The following is an 11,016-nucleotide window of genomic DNA, read 5'->3' as shown; positions in this document are numbered from 1 at the left end:
CTAAACAACATTCCCTTGCGCAAATCTGTGTATCGCAACTAAATCCGGTTAAGGTTTCAGGACAGGTTTAGGACGGTGACTTCAGGGATCTATACGGGCGGCATCAGGAAATGCAACAGGTGGAAAACTATTCGTTAACGCAATGATCTGTTGTTGTTCCCCGTAAGTTTGGACAATTGTGTTTTTGGGAATATTTTATAATATCTGTAACTCAAGACAACTTACTACCTAAACTGTTTAGTTGTTGCTGGCTAATTTTGTCCACCGATATCAACATATATTGTTTGTTTGTTTTTATCTCGCTGGCACGCAAGCTAGCGAAGGAAGGAAGGAAGGCGCACTTGAAGAGAACGCTGCCTGGATTTGGACGCTCGAGTAAGGGGGAAAATAGGAACCAGTCGCACTGTGAGTTAACAGGTTTCTCTGTCAGCTAAAATCGTTTGAGCTTTTCCAGTTTTTGTTACTTTACTTTTGCCCTTGAGCTGAACAGGACACGTGTTTGTGTGTTACCTTCGACGCAACCAAGAGTGTTTTGACATTGTGCTGGCTAATGCAGCCTTCATATCTCTTCGTTTGATTAATAACCTGTGATTAGAAAGAAATCATTCAGAATTTGTACATTTGGCAAGATGAGGTAGCACGATTCATGCATGTACAGTAACGTTATGCATTATTAATGAATCTCATTCACCATTCAGTCCAGCCACAGAAAACCCACAGCCAGACACCATGGATGACAGCTTGAGTAACTCCAATGTGAAGGTCGCAGTTCGCGTCCGACCAATGAACAGAAGAGGTACATTCATAATACAAATCTTGACAGTCATTTCATGAGTAGGTTTTTCCTTCCATGCAGTCTATCTTGGTGTGTGTGAGTGAATGATGCGGGGGTTGACTAAACCTGCAGTTATATCCGTGGAGACGGCAGGTTAGGGTCATGAAATATTGTGTTTGAAAAAAAAGAGAGAACAATGCATAATTTTTGTATTTTTATAAATGTATCATTCTGGTTCAATTTATATCAAATCAAACTTTTTATTTGTCACATGCGCCGAATACAACAAGTTTAGACCATAATGTGAAATGCTTACTTTACAAGCCCTTAACCAACAGTGCAGTTCAAGAAAGAGTTAAGAAACATTTTACCAAATAAACAAAAGTAAAAAAAACAATAAAAAGTGTAACAAAACAATAACGAGTCTGTACACAGGGGGGTACCGGTACTGAGTGAATGTGCGGGGGTACAGCTTGGTAACGAGGCTGTACACAGGGGGGATACCGGTACTGAGTGAATGTGCGGGGGTACAGCTTGGTAACGAGGCTGTACACAGGGGGGATACCGGTACTGAGTGAATGTGCGGGGGTACAGCTTGGTAACGAGGCTGTACACAGGGGGGATACCGGTACTGAGTGAATGTGCGGGGGTACAGCTTAGTCGAGGTAATTTGTACATGTAGGTAGGGGTGAAGTGACCATGCACAGATAATAAACAGCAAGTAGCAGCAAAACAATGGAGGGGTCAATGTAAATAGTCCGGTGGCCATTTTGATTAATTGTTCAGCAGTCTTATGGCTTGCGGTAGGCCACACAAGCTCACAGAACGGGACTGCCGAGGGCCGAAGCGCGTAGCGCGTAAAAATCTTATGTCCTCGGTTGCAACGTTAACTACCGAGTTCCAAACTGCCTCTGGAAGCAACGTCAGCACAAGAACTGTTCGTCGGGTGCTTCATGAAATGGGTTTCCATGGCAGCCCCACAAGCCTAAGATCACCATGCGCAATGCCAAGTGTCAGTTAAAGTGGTGTAAAGCTCACCGCCGTTGGACTCTGGATCAGCGGAAACACATTCTCTGGAGTGATGAAGCACGCTTCACCATCTGGCAGTCCTGACGGACAAATCTGGGTTTGGCGGATGCCAGGAAAAACACAACATGCCCCAATGCATAGTGCCAACTGTAAAGTTTGGTGGAGGAGGCTAGGCCCCTTAGTTCCAGTGAAGAGAAATCTTTATGCTACAGCATACAATGACATTCTAGACGATTCTGTGCTTCCAACTTTGTGGCAACAGTTTGGGGAAGGCCGTTTCCTGTTTCAGCATGACAATGCCCCCGTGCACAAGGCGAGGTCCGTACAGAAATGGTTTGTTCAGATCGGTGTGGAAGAACTTGACAAGCCTGCACAGAACCCTGAACTCAACCCCATCGAACACCTTTGGGAGAATTGGATCACCGACAGCAAGCCAGGCCTAATCGCCCAACATCAGTGCCCGACCTCACTAATACTTGTGGCTGAATGGAAGCAAGTCCCCGCAGCGATGTTCCAACATCTAGTGGAAAGCCTTCCCAGAAGAGTGGAGGCTGTTATAGCAGCAAAGGGGGGACCAACTCCATATTAATTCCCATGATTTTGCAATAAGATGTTCGATGAGCAGATGTCCACATACTTTTGGCCGTGCAGTGTATGTGTTGCTATGGTGATACACTAGCTGGGAGGTTAAATGTATGTGTTGCTTTGTTGATACACTGAGAGGTTAAATGTATGTGTTGCTATGATACACTATCTGAGAGGTTAAATGTATGTGTTGCTATGGTGATACACTATCTGAGAGGTTATATGTTGCTATGGTGATACGTTTAACCTCTCAGATAGTGTATGTGGCTCCTTCGAACCATCAGCTGTTCCTGGACACATCATAGCCAGACACAGAAATAAGACTTGTTGTTGTATAACAACATGTATGTGTTGTGTCTCCTTGTCCCACCAGAAAAGGACCTGAAGACCAACTGTGTGGTGGAGATGGAGGGGAACCAGACAGTGTTGAACCCTGCTAGTCAGAACCTCAGCAAGGGAGACCCCCGGTAGGAATACACATACCTTCATTCTGACCATCATGTATCCCTGCAGCATAGGCCTCCCATCCCATGTGCCATCCATGTGTCTGCCTACTGCTCAGTGTTCAACAAATACTTTCTTTTTGAATTATATTGTAGTAACTGGGTGGGTGGGGGGGGGGTCAGTTTCAGGTCAAGATTTATCATGGACTACTAGCTTAGGAATTTGATTGGGCCCCCTTTTCATATGCTTGACTTTTCTTCATAGTTTGACACATTTAGAAGCAGATGAGGAATCAGATCCCAGTCAGACCTTGTTATTGATTTGCTTTTTGAAAAGCAACAAAATAGCGTACATTTTTAGTTTTTTATTCAGATTGTTCAAGTGCTAGAAGGGTATTGGAAATAAGGGACTTTTGTGTTGTGCTGTGGGCTGCCACCAGCCGTTATTTGTATCATTTGTCATAGTCATTGTTCATGCTACGTACTGTATCACTTTGTATGCACTGCGTGTCCATCAAGTCAGATCCCCTCCGATGTTCTCACACTGAGGATCACACATGCATAGACCTTATTGGTTCAATAAAGTTCCCTACTGACCATTGTCTCCTCTCTGGCCCATCAGCCTGAACTACCTATAGTATATGTCTTCTATTCCATGTCATGAACCACCAGTCGTCAGCTCCGTTACAGCCCTACAGCTTCCTGGTCTGCTGTGTATGTAGATTCAGTCACAGAGAGTCAAACCGGTCTGGTAACTTACTGTTTTAGCTCCATACCCTCCCTTAACCTTCCTAACACCCTCCACAACGCTACCCTCCCTTAACCCTCCGCCCTGCTCTGGCCTGGCCTGTCTCTCGTTACTAAGGGTGTGTCTATTCTGTTTTAATTCTGTGTTCAGTCAGTCAGTGTTGCAGGTGGGATGGATGCTCTCAGGGTTGGCTACTTGCCCAGGTGAGGTTTTCACCTCATCAACAAACAAAAACCTGTCCTGGTTAGTTGAGGGTTTGTTAGACTATAGGTTATGTTTCTGACGTATAATATGGGCCCTTTTTTTTCTATGGTCTACAATAAACTGTAGGACATTTTGTCTTTGATTGTGTTTTCTGCCCTGACATGCTGCAGTGCTGTTCTTCTGTCTATCCCCTGGGCTATATATGAACAGGTTTTACAGGCTTCTGTTGGATTCAGACTGAATCACTTCCCAGATTCCATTTTGGTTATTAAGGGACCATTTTAGGAGAGAATCAGGCTGCCTCAGCGAGCTCTGGGCCTTTTAATAAATATGTGTCTTTTGAAGTATTCTACATGGCTCTTATGACATTCACTGTTTTTATATTACACTGAAGAAAAATATAATCGAAACATGCAACAATTTTCTAAGATTTTACTGTGTTACAGTTCATATAAGGAAGTCAGTCAATTGAAATAAATTAATTAGGCCCTAATCTCTGACTGAGGAATACAGATATGCATTTGTTGGTCACAGAGACCTTCAAAAAAAAGGTAGGGGCGTGGATCAGAAAACCAGTCCGTATCTGGTGTGACCACCATTTGACCTCATGCTGCGAGATCTCCTTCGCATAGAGTTGATCAGGCTGTTGATTGTGGAGTGTTGTCCCAATCCTTTTCAAAGGCTGTGCAAAGTTGCTGAATATTGGCGGGAACTGGAACATGTTTTCGTACACGTCAATCCAGAGCATCCCAAACATGCTCAATGGGTGACATGTCTGGTGAGTATGCAGGCCATGGAAGAACTGGGACATGTTCAGCTTGAAGGAATTGTGTACAGATCCTTGCGACATGGGGCTGTGCATTATCATGCTGAAACATGAGGTGATGGCAGCAGATGAATGGCACGACAATGGGCCTCAGGATCTCGTCACGGTATCTCTCTGTGCATTAAAATTGCCATCAATAAAATGCAGTTGTGTTCATTGTTCTTAGCTTATGGCTAACCATACCATAACCCCACCGCCACCATGGGGCACTCTTTACAACGTTGACATCAGCAAACCACTCACCCACACGACGTCATACGTGCTGTCTGCCGTCTGCCCGGTACAGCTGAAACTGGGAATCATCCATGAAGAGCACACTTCTCCAACGTGCCAGTGGCCATTGAAGGTGAGAATTTGCCCACTGAAGTCAGTTACGACGCCAAACTGCAGTCAGGTCAAGACCCTGGTGAGGACGACGAGCACGCAGATGAGCTTCCCTGAGACTGGTTCTGACAGTTTGTGCAGAAATTCTTCAATTGTGTAAACCCACAGTTTCATCAGCTGTCCGGGTGGCTGGTCTCAGCCGATCCTTCAGATGAAGAAGCCGGATGTGGAGGTCCTGGGCTGGCGTTATTACACGTGGTCTGCGGTTGTGATGACAGTTGGACTTACTGCCAAATTCTCTAAATCGATGTTGGAGGCGGCTTATGGTAGAGAAATGTGCACCTGTTTAATGATCAGGCAATTTAATCAGCTTCTTGATATGCCACACCTGTCAGGTGGATGGATTATCTTGGCAAAGGTGAAATTATAAGTAACGGGGATGTAAACATGCTCCTGAAACATGGGACCAACACTTTACATGTTGCGTTTTATATTCTTTGTTCAGTATAGTTTAGGAGATCACAAGGCTGGTAAACAGCTCGTGGAGGATCCCAGCCAACCGGAGAACTTGACCCTGTAGGAGGATCTTCTTTAGATTCAGCCAAGCTACTCTGTGGTTTAGTTACAACTAGTCATAAATGCAGTGTTTGGTTTTCACCAGACATAATGGGACCCGTGTCATCCAAAAAGTTGACTGTAGTTTGCCTCCAAAAAGCACCTGGGTGATCGTCAAGACCCCTGGAAGAATGTCTTGACGATCATCCGGGCGCTTTCTGGGTCCCATTATGTCTGACGAAAACCTAACACTGCATTCCACAGTAAGAACCTCATACCAACAGTCAAGCATGGTGGTGGTAGTGGGATGGTTTGGGGATGCTTTACTGCCTCAGGACCTGGACCACTTACCTTAATAAAAGGAACCATGAATTCTGCTCTGTATCAGAGAATTCTACAGGAGAAAGTCAGACCATCCGTCTGAGTTGAAGCTGAAGAGCAGCAAGACAATGATCCAAAACACACAATCAAGTCTACATGAAAATGGCTAAAAAGTAATACATTTGAAGTTTTGGAATGGCCTAGTCAAAGTCCAAACCTAATACCAATTGAGATGTTGTGACGGGACTTGAAACGAGCAGTTCATGCTTGAAAACCCACAAAAGTCACTGAGCTAAAGCAGTTCTGCATTGATGAGTGGACCAAAATTCCTCCACAGTGACGTGAGACTGATCAACAACTACAGGAAGTGTTTGGTTGGGAGTCATTGCAGCTAAAGGTGGCACAACCCCCTATGCTCTTTTGAGACCCCTCTTTCTTTAAAAAATGTTTTATTGGAGAAAAATATAAACATACGATCACGTTGGCTTCCCCCCCCCGAATCCTTTAGAACATTCCCAATTCATCTCTCACCCCCTCTCCCTCCCCCTCTCTCTCTCATCCTCCCTCTCTCTCACCCCCTCTCCCTCCCTCGCTCTCACCCCCTCTCCCTCCCTCGCTCTCACCCCCTCTCCCTCCCTCGCTCTCACCCCTCTCCCTCCCTCCCTCGCTCCCACCCCCTCTCCCTCGCTCCCACCCCCTCTCCCTCCCTCCCTCGCTCCCACCCCCTCTCCCTCCCTCCCTCGCTCCCACCCCCTCTCCCTCCCTCCCTCGCTCTCACCCCCTCTCCCTCCCTCGCTCTCACCCCCTCTCCCTCCCTCGCTCTCACCCCCTCGCTCTCACCCCCTCGCTCTCACCCCCTCTCTCACCTCCCTCCCTCCCTCTTCTCTCTCACCTCCCTCCCTCCCTCTCTTCTCTCTCACCTCCCTCTCTCTCTTCTCTCTCACCTCCCTCTCTCTCTTCTCTCTCACCCCCTCTCTCTCACCCCCCTCTCTCTCACCCCCCTCTCTCTCACCCCCCTCTCTCTCACCCCCCTCCCTCTCAACCTTCCCTTGACAACTTGTTGCCTTGACAGCTTGTTTTTAAGCTTCTGATGACATAAAACGTATGTTTATTTTTTTTATATACACCCTTTTCATATCACCTTTTGACTTCATGGACTTTGTTAGTTAAATACATTTATTAATAGCTTAATGTTTTCCACTGTACCTGAATGCACACTGGTATTATTAGTTAGCCCACTTTGTTTGGAGTAAAGCTGTTTAACTAAGTCTTTTCCTTTTCCCCTCTTGTCCTGTTCAGGAATCAGCCTAAGGTGAGCCCTTAACCAGGACACTATTGTGAGGTTACAAAATCACTATTTAATCACTTTTTGTGAATGTAAGGATTTATGTGTTCTTCAAGTGGCTGTCATTTTCCCCTCAGGTCTTTGCTTATGACCACTGCTTTTGGTCCATGGACGAGGCAGACACAGACAAGTTTGCAGGTTAGTATATGTCAGAATGTTGAATGCATACTTTATTCAGCAACAAGATAAACAGGACAAAAGGACACCCATCCATCCTCTCCCACGTACAATATCCACACAGTCTAATAGATCAGTGTAAGGATTATCCTTGAGATTCTCTCTTTCCCTGGGGCTATGTGCATTGTGGGTACACAGTTGTAACCCTCTTGCTGTTGAGTTGTTATTCATTAGAACAGGCTTTATACTGGAAGCACTGTGCTTCCTGGTCCCAGAGAGCTGCGTGGAGGGACTGGAAGCACTGTGCTTCCTGCTCCCAGAGAGCTGCATGGAGGGACTGGAAGCGCTGTGTTTCCTGGTCCCAGAGAGCTGCATGGAGGGACTGGAAGCACTGTGCTTCCTGGTCCCAGAGAGCTGCATGGAGGGACTGGAAGCACTGTGCTTCCTGGTCCCAGAGAGCTGCATGGAGGGACTGGAAGCACTGTGCTTCCTGGTCCCAGAGAGCTGCATGGAGGGACTGGAAGCGCTGTGCTTCCTGCTCCCAGAGAGCTGCATGGAGGGACTGGAAGCGCTGTGCTTCCTGCTCCCAGAGAGCTGCATGGAGGGACTGGAAGCGCTGTGCTTCCTGCTCCCAGAGAGCTGCATGGAGGGACTGGAAGCGCTGTGCTTCCTGCTCCCAGAGAGCTGCATGGAGGAACTGGAAGCACTGTGCTTCCTGCTCCCAGAGAGCTGCGTGGAGGAACTGGAAGCACTGTGTTTCCTGCTCCCAGAGAGCTGCGTGGAGGAACTGGAAGCACTGTGTTTCCTGCTCCCAGAGAGCTGCGTGGAGGAACTGGAAGCACTGTGTTTCCTGGTCCCAGAGAGCTGCATGGAGGAACTGGAAGCACTGTGTTTCCTGCTCCCAGAGAGCTGCATGGAGGAACTGGAAGCACTGTGTTTCCTGCTCCCAGAGAGCTGCGTGGAGGAACTGGAAGCACTGTGTTTCCTGGTCCCAGAGAGCTGCATGGAGGAACTGGAAGCACTGTGTTTCCTGGTCCCAGAGAGCTGCATGGAGGAACTGGAAGCACTGTGTTTCCTGCTCCCAGAGAGCTGCGTGGAGGGTAAAGCACTCCCATGTTTAACTGTACTGATACACCTGAAGAAAGGAACAGACCTGGAAATAGATTATCTTGGCTTTAGGGAAGAGAAATATCTGGATATATGTGGATATAATGCAATTCAATTGGAATTCAATGTCTGGTTGTCTGTGTGTGTGTCTCCGTCCGTCTGTGTGTGTGTCTCCGTCCGTCTGTGTGTGTGTCTCCGTCCGTCTGTGTGTGTGTCTCCGTCCGTCTGTGTGTGTGTCTCCGTCCGTCTGTGTGTGTGTCTCCGTCCGTCTGTGTGTGTGTCTCCGTCCGTCTGTGTGTGTGTCTCCGTCCGTCTGTGTGTGTGTCTCCGTCCGTCTGTGTGTGTGTGTGTGTCTCCGTCCGTCTGTGTGTGTGTGTGTGTGTGTCTCCGTCCGTCTGTGTGTGTGTGTGTGTGTGTCTCCGTCCGTCTGTGTGTGTGTGTGTGTGTGTCTCCGTCCGTCTGTGTGTGTGTGTGTGTCTCCGTCCGTCTGTGTGTGTGTGTGTGTGTCTCCGTCCGTCTGTGTGTGTGTGTGTGTGTCTCCGTCCGTCTGTGTGTGTGTGTGTGTCTCCGTCCGTGTGTGTGTGTCTCCGTCCGTCCGTGTGTGTGTGTCTCCGTCCGTCCGTGTGTGTGTGTCTCCGTCTGTGGTGTGTCAGGTCAAGACGTCGTGTTCCAGTGCCTTGGAGAGAGTCTTCTGGACAATGCCTTCTTGGGCTATAACGCCTGTATCTTCGCCTATGGACAGACAGGTTGGTGCCAGACTAGTGACCCAGACAGACAGACAGGTTGGTACCAGAAGAGTGACCCAGACAGACAGGTTGGTACCAGACGAGTGACCCAGACAGACAGACAGACAGGGTGGTACCTGACTAGTGACCCAGACAGACAGACAGGGTGGTACCTGACTAGTGACCCAGACAGACAGACAGGTTGGTACCAGACTAGTGACCCAGACAGACAGACAGGTTGGTACCAGACTAGTGACCCAGACAGACAGACAGGTTGGTATCAGACGAGTGACCCAGACAGACAGACAGGTTGGTACCAGACGAGTGACCCAGACAGACAGACAGACAGGTTGGTATCAGACGAGTGACCCAGACAGACAGGTTGGTATCAGACTAGTGACCCAGACAGACAGGTTGGTATCAGACTAGTGACCCAGACAGACAGACAGGTTGGTACCAGACTAGTGACCCAGACAGACAGACAGGTTGGTACCAGACTAGTGACCCAGACAGACAGACAGGTTGGTACCAGACTAGTGACCCAGACAGACAGACAGGTTGGTACCAGACTAGTGACTCAGACAGACAGACAGACAGGTTGGTACCAGACTAGTGACCCAGACAGGGTGGTACCAGACTAGTGACCCAGACAGACAGGTTGGTACCAGACTAGTGACCCAGACAGACAGACAGGTTGGTACCAGACTAGTGACCCAGACAGACAGGGTGGTACCAGACTAGTGACCCAGACAGACAGGGTGGTACCAGACTAGTGACCCAGACAGACAGACAGGTTGGTACCAGACTAGTGACCCAGACAGACAGACAGGGTGGTACCAGACTAGTGACCCAGACAGACAGACAGGGTGGTACCAGACTAGTGACCAGACATTCACAGTGACTCAGTTTAAACACACTTGTAATCCAATTATTTATTTGTTACCGCAAACAAAAACAAAACCTTTTTTTCGGCCCTGTGACTAAATTGGCAGAGCCTCACCTGTTTAGATTTGATTGGCTGAGTCTTAGTGATCCAGTGATTTGATTGGCTGAGCCTTACTGATCCAGTGATTTGATTGGCTGAGCCCTGTTGATCCTCTGATTTTGATTGGCTGTGTGCCCTCACCAGGCTCAGGGAAGTCGTACACCATGATGGGTTCGTCAGAGCAGCCAGGCCTGATCCCGCGGCTGTGCAGCTCTCTGTTTCACCGAACCCTACTGGAACAGAGGGAGGGAGAGAGCTTCACTATCGAGGTCTCCTTCATGGAGATCTACAACGAGAAGGTTCGGGACCTACTGGACCCTAAAGGGTGAGGAGAACAGGAACTACATTTTTTGGGGTGAACAAATGTTTTACTACCAGTAAATGACAGATAAACAAGAAACCAATCATATGTTTTAGTATGTGGACATACTGTATATGTAGACTCGTATCAGTACATAGAGATGACTTCTCACATAGGATGACAAACTGTTTTTTCAATTTTTATTCTCCAAACAATCCAGGTGGGAAATCCCAAAGTTTTTAAAAAGTATTTGCTGATGAAACCTCTCTTCCCCCGTCTCTGCCCTCAGAAGTCGTCAGGCCCTGCGAGTGAGAGAACACAAGGTGTTCGGACCTTACGTTGATGGTCTGTCTCGTCTGGCTGTAGCCTGCTATAAGGTACTTTCTTATCGAATGTATAGAATTGTCTTAATTTGACCTCTATTGGCCCAGGTTGGTCTCATTGGAATACATGTTCTTTGTCAAGAGAGGACCGGTGCTGCTAATACACTATATACAGGACGTTCAGAGAGAATTCACACCCCTTGACTTTTCCCACATTTTGCTCAGGCTGTAACCTGAATTTAAAATGGATTCAAGTCAGATTGTTTTGTCACTGGCCTATACACACACACAACCCTGTAATTC

At 47.6% G+C, this 11,016-nt stretch overlaps 1 protein-coding gene across 1 annotated transcript in view; it reads left to right on the top strand.

The window, feature by feature from the left end:
- Positions 1–30: 30 nt before the first annotated feature.
- LOC115153057 (kinesin-like protein KIF13B) overlaps positions 31–11,016 on the top strand; it is a 96,194-nt gene continuing 85,208 nt past the window's right edge. Inside the window, exons 1-9 of the mRNA XM_029698135.1 lie at positions 31–162; positions 315–405; positions 699–796; positions 2,763–2,856; positions 7,110–7,122; positions 7,233–7,293; positions 9,033–9,125; positions 10,234–10,414; positions 10,680–10,767. Of these exons, the coding sequence (XP_029553995.1) occupies positions 730–796; positions 2,763–2,856; positions 7,110–7,122; positions 7,233–7,293; positions 9,033–9,125; positions 10,234–10,414; positions 10,680–10,767 (597 nt within the window). The 5' untranslated portion in view covers positions 31–162; positions 315–405; positions 699–729. The remainder of the gene's footprint in view (positions 163–314; positions 406–698; positions 797–2,762; positions 2,857–7,109; positions 7,123–7,232; positions 7,294–9,032; positions 9,126–10,233; positions 10,415–10,679; positions 10,768–11,016) is intronic.

This window comes from Salmo trutta, chromosome 1 (genome assembly GCF_901001165.1).
Source record: "Salmo trutta chromosome 1, fSalTru1.1, whole genome shotgun sequence".
NCBI classification, from domain to species: domain Eukaryota; kingdom Metazoa; phylum Chordata; class Actinopteri; order Salmoniformes; family Salmonidae; genus Salmo; species Salmo trutta.
Note: the sequence above shows the minus strand (reverse complement) of the source record. Positions and strands in the feature narration are given on the sequence as shown.